Raw genomic sequence first — 25,854 nt, forward strand, 5'->3', positions numbered from 1 at the left:
TACTATATAACTAAGAAGACTTCAGACGTAGATTACGAAATTCAAAAGGGTTCAAATAAAAACGCGAAAAGATATATAGTTCATGTCAGTAGAATACTCCCTTATAACGACCCCTGGACCCCAGACGCGACCCCAAATGTACAATAATCGCCATAAAAATCGAAAAACTCTGTAATGTAAATACGTGACATATATAAATTTATATATATAGTACCTCTTATAGATTCTTTTTTTTTACGGTACATGTTCTATATTACAAAATATATACGAACATTTTTTTTTTCTTTTCTTAATGGATTCTATAAACAGGAGATACAACTCAACTTATTTATTACATTATTTTTAGCATCTAAGATAAATATCATGCTAATCATAAATATCATGACCGCATTACAATATGCAAAATAATCAAAAATAATATATCACTACAAATTAAAGAACCTAAGACTATAGTCGGTTAATTAGTAACTTAAGGTGTACAAAGCGAAACCCTATACACTTAAATTCCTGACGACATACCTTATTTTTAATTCGTAGCAATATATAGTTATAAAAGCAAAAAACGCTAAATGTTTAATATAATAAGTATAAGGGGTATATATATAACGGATATATAGATATAAATAGATGAAAAGTTCATTTTCATGTAATACGATAAGCTCATAGCTTGGGAAATATTATTTCATTATATGCATGACTATTATAGTATTGTTACATACGGTTAGATTAGGTTTGATGTGAGTGGGACACCTGGTCCATATTGACTCACTCCTAAGTTTACTACATATAACTAATATATAGGTTAATTCATAGACAAAGGGAATAACATTCATATTTTAAATGAAATAAATAAATAAAGAAATTAAATACGTATATATATATAAACGTAAATATATACTAGGTATAATAAACTCAAAGTAATCAATAGGTATATTAAATTAACTTTAAATAAGTAGATAAATGATTAGTTTAGATACGTAAAGAAACAAATATACATAGAGTACAAAATGTAATGTAACGCAAAATACCTTACAAGTTAATTTGAGATAATACGGACGACATAGGCTATAATAAATTACTTTATAAATCCCTTAGAATGGTAGGATATATAAAGATCACTATAAAAAAAAAATATATATTTTAATGCTATTATTAGGTTAATCACTATGGTGCTAAATCAGGCGCAGAACATGAAGGAAGAACAAGATTACAGAGTTGAGGTAAGCGCGGGAGCTTATTCAAAACCACTCCCAGCGACAAGAATCTATGAAGCTACAGTACCATTGACATATGAAACGGAATGGACCGAGGATACCGATGACCACACGATGGATGTAGGAAATCTTAAATGCAGCCAATTGCAAACGAACGAATGCTTCGTAATAAATAGTATAAATGGACTAAATAAAATTCTTCAAAGAATTAACTTTACTTAACGAACACTGGGGCATAGCACCACTAAGAAACAACGAACCATCTAAGAGAGAGAAGAGGTCTCTAGACTTTATAGGCTCAGGATTATCATGGTGTTGCGGAGTGGCAACATTGCAAAAACTAAATATGGTCGAAAACTCAGATGACGAGATCAGGAAAAGGCTAGGCACAATGTCACAAGGACTGTCCGATACCGTAAAACAAAACACTTTCAAGACTATGAGAAATTAGTCGCAGCAACGTTCTCGGACACGGAGCTAAGGATAAAGAGCATAGAGAGGTTCACTAAACAACTGGAAAATAAGGTGGCAAACACGACAAACGAACAGGAATTACTAATAATGACAAACCTCTATAACGGATATCTAAACCTAAAAAGGATGGTATTACTAGTAAGGACTCTCAGGAGACAAGCTATCGTAAATTCATGTAGACACCATAAAATACCGGCGGAAATTGTCAACCCGCAAGTCCTAAAAAGGGATCTGGAGGATTTCGAGTCAAAAATCGCAAATTCAGAACAAGGACTGGCCATCCCTACATCTGAACTAGCAGCATACTTCGAAATGCCCATATGTGACTGTTCCTTTACAAAATCAAGTATATATGTTCACATAAAAATTCCAATAATTAAGAAAAACAGAAATTGGCAACTTCTAGAGTTAATAACCACACCCTTTGCTTGGTATAACCAGACCTGTATTATACGCCACCAACCGCTATACATTGCAGTGTCCAAAAACGGAAATAACGAGGGCGACTTAAGACAAATATCGGGGACAGGCCTACATGAATGTAAGCCATACCAAAATAAATTATGCTATTTACCCAGATTCTCAGCAGACATCCTACAAGAGCCTGAATGTGCGAAAATCCTATATCAAGGGGCAACAGTAAAAGAATTAAGCCAGTACTGCCCAATGGACTGCCACTCAGCAACATCGATGACAATATCCGAAATTAAAGACGAAACTTATGTTATTACCCATCCGAAACAGGACATGACCATCTCTTGTGATAAAAGTAAGCCTCAGAAATTAGACACGACATTAGCACGTCAAGGCTCTATCAAAATTTTCCTCCCATGCAAATGCCACCTCAGCGTAGGCAATGCAGTTATTATACCTGAAAATTTCCCTTGTCCAGAAAACATCACTACCAATGCAATAGTAACCCACATAATACCTGCAACCTGGTCAAATCTAAATTCCTATATCCTCAATCCCAACATTATTAGTACCCCACCACTCTACAAAAACATTTCCGAATGCCTAAATACAAATTGGACACTAGAGATACCCCATCTAACCTCACATCCAGCGATAACACCTTAAAAAACATTCTAAAATCAGTAGAGAAAAACTATCCAAATGTAATCACTTATGGTGATACACATAGCTTTCACGGGGACTCATTTTTTCTAATTTGGAACATAACCATTTCAATCTTGGTAGCGTACATCCTAATTAAACAAAATAGAATAGCAATAGTAGCGGCAGTTCCACAAATACGTGGAGAAATAGACTGTCATGAAAAAAGCTCCTCAACAAGTGTTAATCACGAGGCTCTCTATATAATAATTTACACTTCATGTTTACTTTTCCTTCTATTCTTATTTACTTATATTTTATATATAACGCTCAGATACTTCAAAAACAAACCAAAAAATTCAACTACAACCCAAAATCCCACGTCCATTAGAAGTGCAAAAACATTTGACGAAACAATATTATACCCAATTCCCGACTCAGACAATGACCCCGAACCGAGCGTCGAACCAAACGCCATGTCAAGGTTCCGGCTAGATATAAAAAATAGTGCTAGCCTTTTATCACTGTCCCCTGGTAAAAAAGTAGATGCTAGTATAGAACGCATCGAAATAGAATAATTACTTATTATTTTACGCAAGCTTGCATATAGTTAGTATATACTGGGGCCCCTCTGAAGATGATACATTTCACCATGTTATTTAAGCCTTAATTGTAGTCATGACAATCTAAACAATTTAGGGATAAATATCATAGTAATTTGCAAATCACATCAGAAAACGTATAAATAATTTTGATTTACGCCCGTATATACATATTCGAAATGAAATTTATTGAAATATTAATATATTGAAATGAGATGATAATGGGGAAATATTATAAATATATCGCCGGTAGGCGAGGGACAGCGAGCCTAAGGCACATAAATATTTAAGTAGAAGCTAAAAAGAAAACATATTATTAAAAATAATGTAAAAGAAAGGGTCTAATTAATAATCTATAAAAGTTAAAAAGACATACATAAATAAAAGTTATTTAGAAGAGAGGGGAGAAACAATTAATGAATAAAAAATATATTTTTTTTGGGTTTTCTATAAATAAAACACTTTGTTATCTAAACTCGAAATACAAGAAACTTCAAAAGATCTGAGACAAAGGAAAATTAATAAAATTTGATTATGAGTCAAATTATCCTAAAATATATAATACAAAAATTGCGAGGAAGTCAACAATTTCTCAAGATATAATATAAAGATTTAACATGAAATCAAAATGATTAAATATAAAACCATTAAGCACCATATAATAGCACATACTTACACTTTGTTCTTTCTTTACATATAAACATACCATAAGATGCCACACGTACAAATTCGACCTGAACAGAAAATAAGGGTACGCTCCTACCAGAACCACAGAAAGTAGCCGATGGAACCAGAACCAGAGCCAAACAGGAACACCTCACATCCGCGCACTGCATTGTTGTCAGTCCTGACCATCCCAATCGCAGACAGGGTGATGCCAGAGCCATGGCCATCCCAGGACAAGCTAAGTTACCACTGCGCCAATGGTCAAAGTCCAAACTTGCCCGAACTCACGACGCTACCAGCAGCGGGTTGAAGTGTTCAACCTATGATCTCCAGTAGGGGATGCCAACATTACGAATCATGGATTCAGCTGAAGATACGGCAGGGGCCATCCATAAAACACAGTAAGCTTATGGGATAGCTCACTGGAAATGGTCAAGAAGGGACAAAACAAAAACCAAAAGTTTTGTCACGCCACAGCAGCTGCAATGAAGGAGTCTCTGCCTACAGGTTCCAGGAAACCGACGGCGTTGAAGGACTGGTACAAAACAAGGGAGAAGTCAGGCATACAAGGGGGTATCATGTGATGTCGCAAGGGTTGCGAACGGACGAATGGAGGCGTCAAACCCGTAGGCGTTCCAGACGAGGAGTCAGACATACATGGGTGAAGGTGTCCTAGGACGACACATGGAGGCGTCAAACCTGTAGGCGTTCCAGACGAGGGGCAGGCGACAACGCTATGAACGTCGCCGCGTCGCCACCTTATGGACCGGACCCGGATGCTGAAGACATTTTGTGTTCAGAGACTACGTAGTGAAGTTATATTTGTATTTTGTGGTAAAAGACTTAAAAAATGTGGACATCAAAAGCGATAGTTACTTTAATTGTAGTTAAAATTTAATGAATAATAAGGGTTCAGCTCTAATTAATTATACGTTATTTAGGTACATTGTTGTTCTGATCTTACTAATTGTAAAATTTTTTTTTTCTTCTGGGTCTTCTTCGATCATGATTTCGATTGTTAACAATAAAGCTGGAGGCCAGCTTTTCTATGCCCGGGGGATATGTCAAACGAAGATAATCCATTAAAAAACATTTTAAATTTTATTTTATTAATATAAAAATCACTTAAAAATATTCGTTCGGTATACCAGGTCATTTACCCACAAATTGTGTAAGTAACAATTTCCTGATTGCATGATGAAATAACCAAGTCATTTCCATCGTAAAAAGATTGCAAAAGTACTTTGTCGACAGAACGATGGTTTGGAAAAAACCGGAAATTCTGCTGACAAAGAAAATTAACACTAGGGTACGACGAACGAAATTTGGCAGAGTTACGACCGGGTCTCGGGCAAGAAGAGGTAACCGAAAGCAGTGCGGAAAAGCTTTGTGAAATGTTTGCTCCAAGAATAATAATAATGTAAGTACAACATTTTATCATATCGAAGAAGATCACAATTATTGTCACTTTATTAAGTTACGTATCATTACTTTCACTTTAATTATAGAATTCGCTACATATTCCCATGTACTTAAATTATTAATCCTGTTATGTCGATCTTAGTTTATCTCTTGTCAAATTAACTCTTTTATTTGGGTAACTCCACTTAAATCGTTATAATTATATTTTGCTACAATACAAGGTATTTAGTAAACTATATATTTTGTTTCAATGCTAAAGCGTACCTTAAGGTCCAAGTTACATACAATGTATGTAACCGTCACACGGCCTTGTCCTAGACCGGGCCAACCCCCGGTGTGACAATATTAAACCGCATAGCCGTGAAAAACGAGGCTTAGTAAATATATTAGGTAAAACGTCAAAATGGCTTTTTGGTACATTAGACTCCGATGATGGAGAAAGATATGACAAAGCAATTGAAGAATAACGCTATAGTCAAAATACATATAAAAAAGAAATAAATATGAAAATATCATTAACAAAAGATCTAATTAATTGTTACAATAACACTATATATACACTAAGTAAAAATCAAAACTTTTTAAAAAATCATGTTGACCTTTTCAAAAAGCAAATGAATAAAACAATTATTGATCTTTCTAGATATTTAAAACTTCAAAATACTATAAGTCAATTAATTATAAATTGCCAGAATTTTATTACCTTTCTAGATAATTTAAAAGATGCGATAATGTTTGCTAAACTCAATACCTTACATAGTACCGTAGTTTCAGCTATCCAACTAGAACAAATGATTTTAAATCTAACTACCCTTTACGGCGAGGAAAGACTAATATCATTTAGCGACTTAAATTATTATTATCAATTAACAGGACTTCAAGTAAGTTTTTCAAATGATAAAATAATTTTTGCTATTAATTTCCCTATATTTATAAAAGAAACTTTCGAACTTTTCCACTTGTTTGCTATTCAAACAAACCAAACCATTATAATTCCCAAACTTCCTTACCTTATAATTGACACTGATCTACACCAATATCAAGAAGAGGCCTGCCCATTGATTGAAGACCTATACGTCTGTGAAAATGCCCTAGGACCCCAAGTGGATGACTGTACTACGTCCCTTATAAGAAAAGCAGAAAACCTAAACTGCAAGCTGCTTAAAGTTAACGTAACTACATCTATTATCCATCCTATAAATCAGCAATATGTTGTTGCTATTCCTGCTAGCACCAAAATAAAAGCACAACAAACGTGCCAAAACAAGCAAATATTCTTTATTGATATATAAGCTTGCTAGAATCACAATTCTGGAATCAAGAGGATATCCTGAGATCCAACCCTTTCCATCTACCGGATGTAGCATTTAATGACTTGGAAATACAGCTGCCAGAAGAAACAATCCAACTAGATTCAATCGACTTCAACCACATCAAATCGTTAGCAGAACATTCTAATATCTTGAAACCCCTTCCAGAGGAAGAAGAAAGAATTCACCCTGCAGCCTGGAGCTTTAGTATAACTCTTGGAACCATACTAGTCATATGCTGTATAATCTTCGCTATCTACACACTTATCAAAAGGAAAAGGTCTACTGAAGAAGAACTAGAACTTCAAGATAAAGAAGAAGCTGAAGAAAAAGATGCTACCCCTGGTACCTCGAAAATCAACACACCATCCTTGTTGTTTTCGACTTAGGCGGGAGGAGTTATATTGTATTTCATGCTTTATTTGCATTATTTAGTCTATATAATCACTTGTAATATTAAGTTAAGGTAATCTTCGTTCTTGCTTAGAGTACACTGTATCGCGGCTTGTCAAAATAAAAGTTTTTTAAAACGTTATTAACGTGATAGGAAACATAACTAATCCCACTAAATGATTTACAAGTGAATGTTAACCGAAAAAGATGATATTGACAAGAAAAACTATAAATAAAGATTAGCTCTAACTTACCTGTTTCAAGAAAAATGGACACAAATTCACTTTAGCAAAACACGTTTTCTCTCTAACAGCTGTTAAACGACAACTAAACGATGATATATCCCGAAGCTTTGCATTTCCTTAAAGGATGGATCACACTATTAAAGGTTTATTTACACAGCACTAATTAGAAATATTATAAAAACTGCGGGCCAATAACTGTCAGGGGGCCAACAACTATCACGTTTACCCTACACTAAATGCAAAACTCGACATTTGCAATAGAAGCAATTTTTCAGGAAGCGCAAAAATCTGTAAAAAAAAATATTTTTAGTGTTATGTAGTTGGGAAAATGTTTGGTAGATGAGTCTATCTAAATTCTTTCGATTTGTGTTTATTTTTTAAATCATTACTTATTTATAAATAAGAAAAGAGGAAATAATGTTTGAAAATATACAATTTTGCATTTATTTTTTGCAAATACCAAGTTTTGCATTGAAAGTAAAGAATAATAATACCAAAACTATGTTTTGTGAAAAAGTTTATTAAAGAAAACAACACAAATTCTAAATAATTTTTAAGAACAAAATTTATTTCTCTAAATTCCTATTTTTTAGAAAAATGCAAAAAAGTACCCAAAAGTCCTTAAACAGGTTAGATCCTAACTCCTTCATATTCTTCAATGACCACATTATTTTCATTTTCATTTTCTTCAATTTGTTGGTCTTCTTCAGCTCCTCTCTGTTGGTAATTATGAACTGCGTTCTGAAGATCCTTGTAAAATTCCAATTCTGGATTGCTAGCCCAGTCCAATCCAAAATGATTCTCTAGTAAATTAAAAATAGAGGACTTATCTCCTTTTAAGCAATGCACTCCAGTAGGAATTTGTTTAGGCTTTAAACGAGAAAGGGTTTTTCCTCTCTTTACAACTGACTTAAACACACCCAAATCAGATTTATAGAGCACTTCTCCTCTTAATAGAGTGCTCGTGTAAATACGAAGCGTTTACTTTCATTAAATTTAAAGTGCCATTGGGCAGGTTTTTTTATTACTTGGTACACTGCGTTTTTCCAATCAAGAATTGTCCAGTCTTGACAGCCTAAGAACCCTTGAATGATTTTGAATAATCTGCTCATATTCGTGGCGATTGATTAACACACTTTTTTTTATTTCGCGTTCGATCAACCCAAAAACCCTTTCTGGGGGAATGAATGAATGGCCAACTATTGGAACTGTAAACTCGATAGTTTCAATGGTTTTTGGTGCCTCATAACAGAGCCAGTATGCTAGCATCCCCATGACGGTGCTATTTTTATTTATGGCCAAATTAGTATTTTGTTACCAAAATATTTTGTATTTTCGAAAATTTAATTCACAGGGCAAAAACACACGAGTAGTTCGATTTCTTTGATAATGACTTATTTTGCATTCCAAATTTTCAATGAATTGCTTAATTAAATCCTTAAGATGGTCATTTTTGTTTTTAACCCTATCACCACCACGTCGCTCTTTGGCAAACTCATTAGAAAGCAAATAATTTCTTACATTTCTTTCCAACATGTCTCCACTAAAACGGGTTATTCCGAGAAAAGCTTTTTTACAAACTCTAAATTTTTCCTTAGTTATTGTTGGAACAAAATATTTTATGAAAAGTCCATGATGATTTCTTAATGATTTTCTGGGTTTTGAACCCTCACAAAATTGTAGCACAAAAATCGTCTTGTTTTACCTTGTCAACATTTGAATATAACGCCATGTGGAAGCTTTGAATGTCCCTCATGCTTAGTTTCCGACACAAAAACACTGGTTTTTTATTGTGAGCACATTTCGGGTATTGGGGCAAATCATGTGGCTTATGTCTGAAATTAAAAAAAAAACAAACTATAATAATTTGTAAAATTTAAATTTTCCTGGATACTTATTGTTATGCAGGTTTAAACAATATTATTATAAACGTTGCATTTACCTTTCAATTTGCATCTTCCGTCTTTTCCAGTTCTCCTTATTTATTTCGCGTTTTCTCCCTTTTCCTTTTTCACATGGTTATACTGTATCCCTTCCTATAGTAGTAGACACTTTTTTTGAAACTAATATTAACAAATTAAAATTTTAACGGCTTAAAACTGCGAGACGATGTTTATACTATCAAGTACAGTAACAAACTAAAAATAAAAATAATGAAATTATAACACATGGTATGCTTCCGTTACAAGTGTTTCTAGCACTCTTATTGGTTGATTGAAAATAGGGTCAATGCGCCAGTTAGCCGGCCGCCGCCAGTAGTCGTCCACAAGCAACTTTAATTCTATATAACTTGAATTGCCTGCCAATATTTAGTTAAACATACGTCTATCTAACATCTCTCATATCTATTCTGCTGGAATGTCAAATGTCAATGTCACTGTACTAACTTCAGTCCTAATAAATCCCGCCAAAAGTAGGCGCCTTCAAGATTAGTGTGTTATTGTATTGGTTTTAAAATTAGTGAACTTACGCTATGGAAAATGCAAAGGTTAGTTAAATTTTACTTGCTAAAGTTAAATATGTTTTAATGTGTTTTGGTGGTGGATTATATGTTTAAATAACATTTTAAATGGTCAAAACGAAAAAAATTTGCAAATTAACCTTAAAATAGAGAGGTCCGGTCACTGGCGAGAACTCTTTTTAGACTAGCCAGTGGTCGGCCGGGGAGCGTATTTACCAACCCTAACCCGTTGCAGTGCTAACCGATTCCGACTATGGCCGACAGCAAAATTTACAAACCATATCCCGATACAGTTCTCTGGTACCTGTACGAAGTTAGGATTCGTAACACCGTGCTTTGTTTTTTATGATGATTATGACATAAAATTTTCAGTTTCATCCTAACCTAACATTTTTAAACTGTTGTTTTTTTTCGTGGCGTACTTTCATAAGTATTAAAGTATTCATAAAGTATTCATAAAGTGTTGTGTAAAGTGTATTGAGCATTGTATGTCGATCTTGGTATAGAGACAGCTATTAAAGAAGATGAGAATGGATCAGTACTAGCTTAGTAACACCAATAATGCGTCGTGCTCACAAAATGGAATTCTCTCAAGATATAGTATTTGTGGATTCAAGCGGATCTTGCGACCAAACTAACACGGTAGTAACGTTAACGTACGGTGTTTCCAAAGTTGGAGGAATTCCTTTAGGTTGTGTTTTACATATTAGTAAGTCCGATTTCAACGAAGACAAAAAATTGGAGTTCAGCCAGGATCAATTTCAAGAAGGAAAAAAAGAGCTGGTCTAACTAGCGGTGCTAGTCGCATGCAAGCTGGTTGGCCATCCAAATTTAAAAGTGCAAAAATAAAAAAACGAAAACGCAAACTTGGTTTAAGTGTATCTTTAAATATATCCAATGCCAAACCTCATTAATTTTTTACAAAATTTTGTAGTGCTAATATTTTGTCTCAAGACAATTAAGGCGATTTTGTTTTATTTAGTTTAGGTATATGCATATGTATGTACAGGGTGGCCCAAATTCGACCCTAATCATTGGGATCTTGGAAACAATAAGAGATACAGGGTCGGTTTCGGTTAAATTATGGAAAAGTTGCGTAATTTGATGTTTATTAAAATTCCGATTAAACATTTTAAAAAATTCGGATACGTTCGGAAATATTCGGAAAAAAACGAAATTTTGAAAAAATGGTTTTATTTTTTTCTAAGCTTATTTTTTACTTGATTTTAAAATAGTTTGCACTTTTGCATTGCTACTTTTTCCATGCTACATGGTGGTGTTTTTAGTTTTTTTAAAAGACGTTTCATCTTTTGACGTCCATCATCAACTTTTGGTTTTTCTTATGGACGCCATAGTAGATTCTTGCATTTTTAGAAAGTCCTTTTCAATACCTTTTCATCGATGTATCGCACGTGCATATCAGATGTGTAGTTTTTTTTCTCTCGCTCTTATGGGAAGTACCCAAATCGCTTTTCCGAAATGCAAGTGTAATACATCAATAAAAAGCTACTTTTACTCTAAAAGTACCTTTTAAAAATGTAAAAATCCAATATGGCGCTTATAAGAAAAAACAAAGTTAATGATGGTCGGCAAAAGACGAAACGTTTTATTGAAAACCACCATGTAGCACGGAAAAAGTGGCAATGCAAAAGTGCAAATTATTTTAAAATCGGATAAAAAATAAGCTTAGAAAAAAATAAAATCGAATTTTTAAAATGTAGTTTTTTTTTCTCGATATTTGCAAATGTATCAGAAATTTATTAAATTTTTAAACGGAATTTTAATAAGCATCAAATTATGCAACTTTGCCATAATTTAATCGACCCTGTATCTCTTACCGTTTCCGAGATCCCAATGATGAGAGTCGAATTTGGGCCACCCTGTACATTCTATGTAATTTTGTTGATTATATTAAAAACCCAAGTATTTTGTTTTTCGACTGTTTAAAAGTTTACGCACGATACAAGTGTGTAATTAAAATATATTGTTTCACTCAAAAATAATTTGTTTCACTTTTATTTTTATTACTAAATAGAGCTCGTAGACCACCGACCTAGTTTCTTAGCCTTACAAACATTTTTACACTTTACCATACTTCAAACAGATTCCGCCACCATGTAGCAAGGAAAAAGTGAAAATGCAAAAGTGTTAATTATTTTAAAATCCGATAGATAATAAGCTCAGAAAAAAGTAAAATACATTTTTAAAATTTCGATTTTTCACGATTATTTTCGGAACCAATCGGGAGTTTTAAATTTTTTCAAAGGCATATTTTTGAGCTCAGAAATGCGCAACTTTTCCCAAATATAACCATCTTCGTATCTTCTATGGTTACCGAGAACCTATTAGTGAGGGACGAATTTAAAATACCCTATATATTGTCTCTCAGTCAGCAGTCAATGTGATTTTGCCTTTAATTTGTTTTGTTCCTAAACGTTCTTAAATTAGTGCTGCGAAAGCGGCCATTATAATATTAGATTGGAAATTCAATGCAGTTGACTAATCTCCTGATCCTAACTCCCTGCAGTACGAGTGAACTGTGTCGGGATATGGTTTGTAAATTTTTCGTTCGGCCATAATCGGAATCGGTTAGCACCGTAGCGGGTTAGGGTTGGTAAATACGCGGCCGGGGAGGCAGACTACTGGAACGTTACGCAGATTATATTTTCATCCTTATCTCGCTTATTTTTTAGGATATGTGTGTGTTTCTGTCTTACTGTGTATTATTAAATGTGTAGATGCTTTGTACCAGTAGTCGGCCACACGAATAACCAATATTAAAACGGCAAACAGATATTTAATCTTATGACCGACTACTGGGATACACCTAAATTGCGGCTTGTGCCGATAGTCGGCCACGAAATTTTAAAGGCCTATCAGCTTTATTTTTCACCTGAAGATTTGAAATTATTCCTTTCAGAAAGCTAGAAACCCGAAAAAAAGGAAGTTCCATGAATATTCCGAGGAGAATTTGCAAAAAGCGGTTGAAGCAATAAGGCAAGGCGGAAAAATACGTGAATCTAGTCAAAACTATAAGGTTCCCAGATCAACTATACAGGACCGGCTCAAGGGCCGCGTTGCAGATAAACCACGGAAGATGGATCCTGATTTGAGCGTCGAAAACGAAAAAAAAATAGTTCAATGGTTTATCAATATTGCCAAATGTGGCTTCCCCATTAAAAAAATCGAGTTACTTGACACTGTACAAAAAATTGTTGTGGCTGAAAATATAAAAACGCCGTTTAAAGACAACAGACATGGTCCAAAATGGTATGCGTCATTTTTAAAAAGGAATCCAGAAATTTCTGCTAGGACAGCGGAATCCGTGGATAAGTCAAGAGGCAAATTAACTGAACAATATATCAAATCGTGGTTTCGAGAGCTGGAAATATATTTAGAGAGCATTGATGCAACTGACATATTAAGATCATCTAGAATGTTTAATGCCGACGAGAGCGGATTTAGTCTCTGCCCCAAAACAGGCAAGGTATTGGGTCCTAAGGGATATAAAAACCTTTATGAAGTCAAGAAAGGTAGCGAGAAAGATAATATAACAGTACTTATTACGTTTTCTGCCAAAGGAAATTTGTGTCCACCGTGTGTTGTATACCCATACATTAAGCCGCCAAGAGCCATTGCAGAAAATATGCCACCAGATTGGATACTGGGTAAATCAGAAAGTGGTTGGATGAGGTCCGACGTTTTTTTTGAATATGTAGCCAATGGGATGCACGATTGGGTTTTGAAACATAACATTAAAAAACCAGTATTATTTTTAGTGGATGGACATCGGTCCCATATGTCAGTGGATGTCAGTAAATTTTGTGACGAAAATGAAATCATACTATTTGCATTGCCTCCCAACTCCACACACGTGATGCAGCCTGCGGACGTTGCCGTCTTCAAGCCTCTAAAAGATTATTGGCGCCAATCCGTTAGAACCTGGCAAACTGAGAATCAAGATAAAACCTTAAAAAAAGTCCATTTTGCTTCAGTGTTCAAACGGGCACTAGATAATAAAAAAATGTCCGAGCACATAAAAAATGGCTTTAGGCTGTGTGGTTTATACCCATATGATATAGATGCTGTGGACTATAGCAAGTGCATCCAAAATACACTAGAAAATATTACTAACGACGTCGACGGCAGTATCATGGAACACGACAAAGAAACGGAATTACTGATTAGCGATTTTGAGATTACGCGTAAAGTTTTAAGGAGTTTCAAATCTAACCTTCATAATCTAGCAGGTGATCTGGATAAAATATTGCCTGAATTGAAAAAATTCGAACGAAGCCTACAACATAGCAGTCATCCTTCTCCTGCAGGTGATGAATTAGTTAAAGATGGTAATTACGACATCGGTGAAGATTGATTTCTCACTTTCATTCCCACCCACACAATTGATGAAGTCGACACTTTACCAGTTGATATTTTACATGAAGAACGTGAAGAAACAATTTCCAATGAGGAATTTATTGGTGCTGCTGAAAACAACCAGTCAATATTTACATTAACAAATGAAACAACCAGTATTTTACAAGTTGATAATTTGCATGAAGAACGTGAACGAACAGCTCCCAATGAAGAATTTGGTGCTACTGCTGAAAATCCCGAAGCTACATTATTACCAACAAATAAACTGAAGATTTTGAAAAATAACAATTTGCGTGAAGCAAATTAAAAAACAGCTGTCAATCAACAGTCGTTTAGTGAAAATGAAAACCCCAAACTGAACCTTACAGAAAAAACGGTTTATGCATTTGAAAAACATTTAATATATCCAAAACCACTTCCTAAATAAAAAAAAACAAGAACAGGACCAAATACAAGTGCAATTTTCGCGATGGCGTGGAGAACGTATTACATTAATAAAGAAAATGAAAAAGTAGAACTAGAGAAAACTCGGCAAAGTAAACGAGAATTGGCTCAAAGAAAAAAAAGCGAAGATATATTGGAAGTCAAAAAGAAACAAAAACTGAGTCTTAATGATAAATTATCTGAAGAAGCGAATGTGGTTGTGACACCAATAAAACAAAATTGTGCATTTTTTGCTTTACTGTGTTTTGATCTCAAAAGAGCTCAAAACACAGATGGAGAGGTTCCATCGACGTCAACAGTAAAGCAAGGGGTTAGTAGTGTATATGCCGGTAGATTAAAATATTTTGTAAATAAGTGGCATGCAGTTACTAATGACAAATTTATTTTATCATATATTTAAGGTTATAGGTTGTCTTTTATTAAAAAGCCTATTCAAAAATATGGTTTTGTAAAAAATGGTAAATGGTCTGTTTCTGAAAAAAGTTCCATTAATTCGTCTATTCAAGACCTTTTAAAAATTGGTAAAGTAGCTAGTAACTATTAGTAAAGTAACACCATGTAAAAATCAGTACGTTTCAAAAATATTTTTAGTTCCGAAACCAGATGGAAGTCATAGGTTAATTTTAAATCTAAAATCAATAAAACAAAATTGTGGCTTGTGCGAAGAACAACTTGACAGTGACGCAGAAGATGAGGGTGATAAAAACATTGGCTGTGACATGTGCCCTAGGTGGTTTCACCTTAAATGCACAGAGCTGGCAGGGCAAACCTATGAGGAAGTCATGCATATAGACTTTTATTGCAATTCATGTACATAGTTGCAATAATATTCATATTCTATAATTGTACCTAATTATCAAAACCAAAAATATTTATTTTTTAATACTTTTATTTTTTTTTAAATTGCCTAGTTTTTGTAAGTTAAAAGAATATGCATGTTTAATTTTTTATGTTTTTGTTGTTTATGCAAATATACTTATGTTTTTTTATTTTACAAGCCTACTTTTGTTACATTTCACTACCTACACTATTCTACTTTTAACTAGGTACTTCTTTCATAACTTCTTTAAAAATGAATAAATTTTGGAAGTACAGGCCTGGTGAAAATTTACACATTTAATCACGGCCGACAACTGGTGCAGGCATGGCCGACTATTGACATATGAGTGGCCGACTACTAGAAAAATTACCATTTTTTATAAGACAGGTAATAGTTAAAATATATTTATCTGTGGGTTTTCTTTATCTCTCTTGCATAAAAGCTAAGTATATGAACTGGACAATGATAGAGAAACCCACAACCTAACTCATATAGGCTCTATGTTATTTAAATTTACAGCTGGGTATCCTCAAAAAAGGCCGACTACGAGTTTTGCATTTAGTATACTCATATGCAATGTGTAGGTTTTTTGCGTCTTTTGGGTTGTTGTTTCTTGGTTATATATTATGATTCGTGTTCACAGCAAATTCATTTCAACGATTGATTTCAATTAGGACCCTTCATCTTAAATCGCCCGTTTTATAAACGCAAGCGGACACCGCGAATACCGCCCGCCCGCTTTTTCTCCGTCAAATAGGACATGGCGTAAAAAATGCACGAATCGGTTCCTCCCGATGAATCTCTGGTAACATTGACCCGTCTGCGGCGAGACGAACAGTGTTCTGCTTTGCTTTAACGATGCGCTGTTGCCAAATGCTCACCTTCCCGATAAAGCGCGTTAAATTAATTTCAGGCAAAGTCACGTGCTGATGATTGCTCTTAATCTTCACTCGATACATATTTTCCTTTTTAAATTGTTTTGATTACTTAATTAATAAAAGAGGCATAGTCATTCGACCTAAAATGTTTTGTATTGGATAACTTATGAAAAAAAAAATTAAAGTTGTACGATAATTTTGTGGTGCAGTGTATTTTATTTCAGGTTTAAATGAAAATGGTAGATACAAAAATTGTAGGATAATATGAATAATATAGCCAAAATTACTTTTAAAAATAAGGTTTATGTCTAACTTATCATTGCACAATTTAACTTTTCTTTTAGAAATTAAAGGAAAAGATACCTGAATATAAAAAGTTAGGTATTTCGTTGAAGATTAACGACAATCCATTTACTGTCGTAATAATAACACCAATAATGAGACGAGCCCATAAATTACCACACACAAAGGACATTATTTTTCTTGACAGTACTTCTTCATGCGACGCTGAAAATCATTCAATAACATTTGTTCTGATTACCTGTGGTGGAGCAGTACCCCTCGCAGTTTTCATAACAAAAAATCAGACAACGTCTATACAGGGTGTTTCCTAACTACGGTACGAAACTATACAGGGTGAATCGTTAGGTCGTTTTATGAAAAAAAGTTCCTATGAACGTATGTCGGGAGTTGCTTTCTTTCTGAGATACAGGGCGATGAAGGTTCAAAAAAATAACGGTATTTTAAAAATACTATAACTACCCCTATTTGGTTGAAATTTGGTGCAGTTATTTGAAGTTATAAGACGCTTATTTAGCTGTAACTAGATTGAAATTATTAGGTCCAGTGGAGTGTCAGTGGGCACCACATGCTTATTGTTGAGAAAAAAAACAAGGCCAATAATTGTTTTGCAGCGTTTTATTTATTTTTGTATTTAAGCACCTAAAAATACAACTTTTTCGTATCTTATATTATCTTCATATCTGGCTTTATTTTCGAAAAAAAGAATTTAAAGTATCTTTAACTCATACTAAAAATTATTCATGGACGACAACATGAAATAAAAACCAATTAATTCGATAAACAATTTCGACCTTAAAGTAAATGAGCAAAATGCCCACCTTCTGATAAAATACACGACTGCAAACGATTTGTCATTGAGTGTCTGACATGCTCAAAAATACCTGGAGTATCCCTTATGATATTGCAATTGACAATTATCCGATTCCTCAAGTCATTCACATCTAGAACAGGAGTTTTATAAACAAGAGCCTTCAGATGGCCCCATAAATAGTAATCCAGGGGATTCATATCAGGACTGCGAGCCGGCCAATTTTGAGGTCCTGCACGTCCAATCCAGCAATTAGGCTAGATGACGTCGAGATGCTGACGAGCAAGAATACTGAAATGAGCTGGAGCCCCGTCGTGCATAAACCACATGTTGACTCTTACTTGTAGGGGTACTTCTTCTAATAAAGTGGGTAAATGGTGTTGCAAGAAATCCGTGTAGGATTCACCTGTTAATCTTGCCGGTAAAAAAAATGGGCCAATTAGGTAGTCACCAATAATTCCTATCCAAACGTTCAGCAAAAATTGTTGCTGAAAATGAGTTTCTCTAATAACGTGGGGATTTTCGTCGGCCCAAAAATGATCATTGTGGAAGTTCATAATAGCATCTCTTGAAAAATTTGCCTCGTCCGTAAATAAAATATTTGGTAGGAAATTATTATTGTGTGCCATCGTATGAATCAACCACCTGCAAAACATTAATCTTGGATGAAAATTCCGAGGCAGTAGAGCTTGTACACGCTGTATGTGATATGGATGCAGAAGGTTTCTTTTTAGAACTTTCCAAACGGTTTTTGAACTGACTTCAAGCTGCAGTGCAATCTTCCTGATACTATTGGAAGGATCTTCTTCTATCGCATCAAGTATAGCTTCTTCCAGTTCAGGCGTTGTTATAGTTTCTGGTCTTCCAGCACCCATATTTTTATTAAAACTCCCAGTTTCACATAATATTGCATGTAGTTTTCTAAATGTTTTTGCACATGGAATTACTCTGTTAGGATATCTGTCCTAGTAAATTCTTCGTGCTTCTTCCGCATTTCCATTTGCTAATCCATAAATAAAGTGCATGTCAGTCATTTCATGGTTAGTAAAATTATTCATGATGGAGTAATGAATCACTGCTAATTGACAGCTGAATTTTACTTATAGCAATTCTATCACTGTCAGCTGGTCTCCAAAGCAGGTAGGTACAAAGGTGGTACTTGAATGGACTTGCCAATTATTTTTCATAAGAAGCAATGTATTTGTTATTTTGTTGTATTTTAATAATCTGATAATAAAAATCGTAGAAGTTGAATGTTTATTATCATAGTAAACAAGACACAAGAGACCAAAAAGTCGTGCATTGTTGGTTGTGGACATTTTGCTCATGTACTTTAAGGTCGAAATTGTTTATCGAATTAATTGGTTTTTATTTCATGTTGTCGTCCATGGATAATTTTTAGAATGAGTTAAAGATACTTAAAATTTTTTTTCTCGAAAACAAAGCCAGATATGAAGATAATAAGATAAGATACGAAAAAGTTGTATTTTTAGTTGCTTAAATACAAAAATAAATAAAAAGCTGCAAAACAATTAATTATTGGCCTTGTTTTTTTCTCAACAATAAGCATGTGGTGCCTACTGACACGCCACTTGACCTAATAATTTTAATCTAGTTACAGCTAAATGAGCGTCTTATAACTTCAAATAACTGCACCAAATTTCAACCAAATCGGTTTAAGGATAGTTATAGTATTTTTAAAATACCGTTATTTTTTTGAACCTTCATCGCCCTATATCTCAGAAACAAAGCAACTCCCGACATACGTTCATAGGAACTTTTTTTCATAGAACGACCTAACGATTCACCCTGTATAGTTTCGTACCGTAGTTAGGAAACACCCTGTATATCTGGTTTATCTGGTATAAAAGAATGTCTTGGGAAAAATGCCTTTGGTGGTGTCTGCCCAAATTCCATAATGCCAGATGATAGTGAAGCAGAGAGACAAGCACTCCGTGTATTATTTCCTTCATCAAAACTATTGCTCTGCGCTTTTCATGTTTCACAGTCAATATAGAGGTGGTTATTGGAAAAAAAACATTGCATTGAAAAAAACGATCGTCCAATTTTATACAGACATTTCAAGAATATACTCGTTTCTTTAAACAATGAAACAGCTGAAAACAATTTTAAATCAGCTATATCAATAGATTTAAACCTAAAATACCCAAATTCGTAAAAAGGGCATCTTATTTACAATGTTATTGGGATCGATGTCATGCATGGTGTTGGGCATATAGTGTAGGGACAGTAGTACTCATGGTCATCAAACCAACCACTTTTCTGAAATATGCGTCCGACTTTATATAAATATAGTTTTAAATCGCTGCAAAGCTTATAATGTTGTAGCATTAGTGGATTTTACGTGCACCGTTCTTGAACAGTATTATGTTAGGCGTTTCAGAAATCTTGCTCATGGACGCGTTCCTATAAAAAAAAATTGCTTCATAATATGTTACAACAGACAACCTATTTGACCAAAGACAACATAATTCAAATTAGCAGGTTTACTTTTCAAGCACCCAGTAGCAAGTGTGAGCACTTATTCTACGATATCGACATGAACGTGGGGTATTGCAAATGTACCAGTGGAAACCTCGGAAAATTCTGTAAACATCAGGCTGCTGTATTTTTCCATTATTTCGATCCTGTTGAAACTACTGTTAACGAAAGATATTCGGTGGCTATTCTGGCATTAATTTTGCCGCCCCTCCTTTAACCCACCGAATCCGGCCTTTGATAAACATTTGTAAATAAATAACTTGAAATAATTTAACGTTAAAAAAAACAACATTTTAGAAACATAAACACTTTATTTTATATTAAATCATAATTTTATTTACAATTTATTTGTAATGTGATGTATTTACAAATAAGTTGTAATTCAATACAAACATTTAATTAATATACATACGCAACCAGCACTTTATAATATGTATAGGTATACATAAAGGGGCAGGTAGCTAACATATGATTATACAAAGTTTGCTTTTCTCGCTTTTTTTAATGCAAATGTTTTGTTAGACAATGCAAACAATATTAGACACATCTATATTTTCTGCAATTTCTTTTTCAATACTAATTATTGATAAGTCAGAAAGCCTCTTGACCCATTGTGGATCGTAAATAATTTTTTATTATTTTGAGTTTAGAAAAGCTTCTTTCTCCACTAGCTACTGTGACAGGTAATGTTAAGAAAATTCTAATGGAAATTACTAAATTGGGAAAAACATAGATGAGGTTATTTACAAATAGGTAGGTAAGAACATTTAAGGCATTCATTTCAGGGGAAATATAGGGTGCAACATTATCAATTTAATCAGAAAAATCTTGAGCTAAAATATCTTTGTCATTTTTTGATGGATCATATAAAATTTTCTCAAGAGCTTCAGATTTTGCAAACCTAATTGATTTTTCTGTTTGGAGAAAGCTATGTAGGTTGTTAAGAAAATTAAACAACGTATCATGTTGCTTCATTTGCTCGAATCTTTCTTCCAATTTTAATAATGTAGTATCTAATATAACAAAATAAAAATTAATTTTAAACTGATCAACTGGCTTTTTAGGGGCCTCGTCTACACACTCATAGTTAAATAAACGCTTTTTTGTTCGGGGTCTAACAATATTAATCGGAGAAACGAAGGGTCGCAATCAATATCTTCGGCAACTTTTTTGGCCTCCTCTAAAATGTCAGTGAAACCTTCATCTGATCTAATACTAGATATATATGTTTTAGTTTGTTTTAAGATTAAAATAATATTAGGTAGGGCAACATCGGATTCCTGCATCACTTTACTTGCAATATTAATTTTTGTTAACACATTATACCATATAATAATGGAACAAATAAATTTAAACGACTTAATTTTTAAGAGTAATGAATTAGTTTTGGTATCGGAGTCCCTGTTATTATCAGAGTAAAGTGCAAATAAAGCGTCATATATTTTTCCTAAATTATGTCTAAGAACTTTCAGAGCATCTATTCTGCTTTCCCATCTAGTACTAGAAAGAGGTTTTAGTGTTAACGTTGGGATTTCATCTTTTAAAATTTGCCAACGTTTAGTTGATGCGGAGAAAAAAAACGTTCCTGCACAATAGCAAAGAAACTTGTAATTTCTAAAGATGCTTTTGCAGCGTCATTAACAACTAAATTTAAGCTATGGGCTGCACAAGGCACGTAGAAAGCTCTAGGGTTCAATTCAATATTTTTTTTTGTAAACCATTATTGCGACCCTTCATATTCGCTCCATTATCATATCCCTGACCCCTTAAATCGCCTAAACAAATGTTGTGAGTCTCCAAAAAATCCAATAAAACATTAGTTAAGCCTTGTCCTGTCGAATCTGATATTGAAATGAATCCCAAAAAATGCTTTCTAATTTCGATTTGTTTTGATGTATTATTTAATAAAACAAACCTTATTACAATAGTTAGTTGGTCTTGATGACTCACGTCAGGAGTCCAATATCCAAAATAATTGAAAAATATTTACTAGCATTTAACATAGATTTATATCTATGTCATGTCTTATTTGTTCTCCCAGAAGGAAAATTAATTCATTTTGATTATGAACACCTAAATAATGAGGCATATTTGATGGAGTTTTTTTAATCCTGTTAATGTGATCGCATATTGTTTCATTAAAATTCGCAATTGTTTCGATTAATTTTAAAAAGTTTCCGTTTTGTTGCTCGTATATCTTGTTATTTTCACCTCTAAAACTCAAATTTTGACCGACTAAAACTTGACAACATAAATTATAATTTTCAACAGAAACCCATCTATCTTTTTCCATGTTTATTAATTTCTCGTTTAGTGAATCAGTTGTCGTTTTAGAAGAAATTGATTGTTTTAAATCAAGCCAAGAATTTGTATTACAAATATGCCCCTTTGACTTTTCATGTCTTTCTATAAGTTGACTTAAATGTCTCCAATCGTTATAACCCTCAACCAAACCACTACCACCAGAAAAAGTTTTAAATATTTTGCAAGGAAAACAATATACACAATCTTTTGATTTAGAATATACTAGCTAAACCCTCATAATTATTTCTCCATTACACATTTTTTTTGTATAATAAATAGATGAGAATCCTCTATTGTCTTTATTTAAAGAAAACGTCATATCAGCCTCCGTTAGTTGCGTAGGCCCTAACTCTATCAGAGTTAATTTACTTTTATCCAATAAAACATTTGGCCAATAGCCAGGATCCTTATAGACATTAATATTTTCAAAGCTTACTTCAGATCCTTGTTCTGCTAATAAAACATCACCTTTCACTATAGTTTTGGTATTCGATGAGTTCTCCTTCTCTTCTCCGCTGTTGACCATTATACATATAGTCTCCGTCACATGCATGAAACTTGTATGGTGAAAATCGGAATCGTATGTCGCCCATCTTGCTTGGCAAAATTGACAGAGAGCTGACAGACAGTTGATGACATTGACTGATATATATGATGATATAGAATATCATTTGTCATTGTCATTGTGAAACCATTTGAGTTTTTCTTTCATTTCAATGAATGCTGGAAGCGTGGGTTGAGTTTGCTATTTGTTTTAAGGATGTTATTTTAAATTCATGACTTTTTTTCTAAAAAGTTCTCTTTCAATATTGGGAGCAATGTTTTAATCAATTTGCAGCCAGCAATTCCAGGTTTCTGATAAGAAAATCTGATTTTATTTATTACTATTATGTTTTTGTATTGTCAATCTTCAGTCTTTAATAAAATCAAATTCAGTTGATTTCAATGAAGATGATTCACCTTTCAAATATTTAATTTTTAACTTGATTGTTATAAATGCATATTACAAAACGTCTGGACTCTCATTTCCTTTTGATAATTAAAAAATTGATTAAAATTTTCATTTAAGTATCCTTTATGTAATAATGGTTCAGATACATAGTAATAAAAGATTTTTCAATATCCTTCAGTCCCCATTACAAGAAAAACATGGAGAGAGATATGCAATGTAAATTTTATTAAGACTTTAAGCTATAGAATTTGTTCTGGTCAGTTCCCTTCACCAAATTTTAATAATGCTGATACTGCTGCATCTACGCTACAATATCTACATATTTATTTAAACATTTCTTTCGTCATTATTTTTCACATGAATCATTCAGAGAATTTATTTATAAGGTTTGCACTGCCTATTTTTTTTATTTTATTTCATATTAATATCATACCACTTCCTATGTTCAGCGAGATGAGACATAGGTACAGAGACTAATAATAGAGTGGAGCGCCCAGAATGGATCAGAGTGAAAGTTTTTGTTATAACTTGTTTTTTTTTAATTTTTTGTAGGGATTTGTCTTTAAATTTAGTTTTTTCTTTCAATATTATAGTTCCAAGTTATGTTGTTAGTATTATTGGAGACTAACAAATATATATTATGTATGTGATATATGCCATACTATAAGTTGTAGAATATAAGAAATATATATTAAAACAAAGATAATTCATTCAGCAGTGAAATTATTTTTTTTTTACAAAGATTATACATTTTTATAAAATATTTAATTTGGGTGTAGTTATATTTTATGTATGTACTTTTTTGCTCTTTATGTCTGGATCTGACATGTTTTGTCTTTAAATCATTTTTAGTAATATAGACTATATGTATTCTTTTAATTTGTGTAGGTTTAGTACATGAATGTTAGTACTTATGTCATTAGTCTTGTATTATCCGAAAAGATTATCTTAATTGTCTGCTAGGTGATCTATATATTTTATAAAATGTTCCTTTTTTTTTGGGCCACAATGTTGAAGATTAGAATCTGCACTGTAGAAATTTGAATTTGTCGGCCTTTTATTTGCATGAATAGTTTTGTACTACACTTAATAACTATTTTGTGCATTGTATTTTTGCAAATAAAAAATATTTATTATTAATATATTGTTATCCTCTATAGAATCTGTTTGTGTTACTAAAATAGGGATATTATTAATTTAATGGTAATATCTTTACATGTATGTCAAGAAAATAACACAAAAATCTTCACAATATTTTTTAATCTGTTTGGGTTGGCATAGTTCAGTGCTAATAAAAGACTTTTAAACATTTTTAGATTAATTTTAATTTATAGAATATCTGTTATAATGAATTATTGTATGTTATGTATATAATTTTAATTTTATTTTATGTTATATTATACATTTTTAAGTAATTATTTTTCAGGAAAATTAAATAATAAATGTATTAAAGAAAAACATTGTTTTATTTCCATTTTGAAATTGGTGATGTACATTATTGTTAACTGATTATTGGAGTACATGAACTCATTTAGATATGTATGTGAAATAAAGCTAAAGAATTTTATTTTATCCTGATCAATATCTGATGTTAACACCTAATCAAAAAGTAGCCTTTATGATTAGGTGTTTGCTATGGATATTACGATTAAATAATAACATGAGATTTCTTATTAAATAAAATTTCAAAAATTTTCCCGCCCTAATTTGGCCACGCCTTTCTACCATTTTGATTGGTCCAATTAGTTACGTCAAGCTGTCAAGTTAGTTACAATAGCTTCCGTTGCCAAGCGAGAGGACGCTAGCAGATTTGTCACAAAAATTTCGATCATTTTGTATGCAACCACCACTTCTCTATATATTTGTGTTCTGTGGTCTCCGTCACATTTTCATCTCGGGCTTGGGAACTTGATGGTTTGTCATGTGATCTTGTTGGGATTAAAAACGCTTGGAGTGAACTGCAAGCCTTTTTAGTTAATTCTTCTTTTTCACGCTTTCGTTTTCTGTACTGTGATCCAGAAAGCTTTTTTCGATTATCAGACATCTATAATAAAACAAATCCAAGTTATCCTATATTTTGCCTGAATGAATAAAGAGATATATTTTTAACGTTAGTTAACTATTCGAATATACCAAACTCCTTTTTAAAAAATACAATATTTATTTCGTACAAACTTAGCGTAGCTACAATTTCAACTGACTAACTAAAAATTACAAATGGTGGATATTTATATGAGTAAAAAAGCAAGTTAAGCATAAGCAATGGTCAGCATTCTCCATAAGGGACTGTGACATAACTCCTCCACCCCTAGTGACAGCTCTACCGCTAAGGAAGCTGGATCGACTGCTGGTTGTCCTCTTGGCATTCTTTCTGGGCACAGTATCTTTTTCTCAATTTGGCATAACATAGGTAGCTAATCCCAGTTACCAACATGATGTAGATAAGGATTGTCCAAAATGAGGGTACAGCGGCTACTCTGGGGAATTCTAGTGAAGGGTCGATTGCAACTATTTGGCTCTGCAACTCCTGAAGTTCATCTAGCTTTACATCGGTTGATGTGAAACTTAGGTTTAGTAGTGGCAATGGTTCATTGATCTTGTTTAGATCTGGGAACAGTAGTGG

General features: G+C 33.2%; 1 protein-coding gene across 1 annotated transcript in view; it reads left to right on the top strand.

The window, feature by feature from the left end:
• Nucleotides 1-1,372: 1,372 nt before the first annotated feature.
• Nucleotides 1,373-25,854, top strand: part of LOC126746540 (uncharacterized) — a 76,870-nt gene continuing 52,388 nt past the window's right edge. The window contains exons 1-3 of the mRNA XM_050454850.1: nucleotides 1,373-1,379; nucleotides 1,421-1,600; nucleotides 1,645-2,457. Of these exons, the coding sequence (XP_050310807.1) occupies nucleotides 1,373-1,379; nucleotides 1,421-1,600; nucleotides 1,645-2,457 (1,000 nt within the window). The remainder of the gene's footprint in view (nucleotides 1,380-1,420; nucleotides 1,601-1,644; nucleotides 2,458-25,854) is intronic.

This window comes from Anthonomus grandis, chromosome 17 (genome assembly GCF_022605725.1).
Source record: "Anthonomus grandis grandis chromosome 17, icAntGran1.3, whole genome shotgun sequence".
In the NCBI taxonomy this organism is placed as follows: Eukaryota; Metazoa; Arthropoda; class Insecta; order Coleoptera; family Curculionidae; genus Anthonomus; species Anthonomus grandis.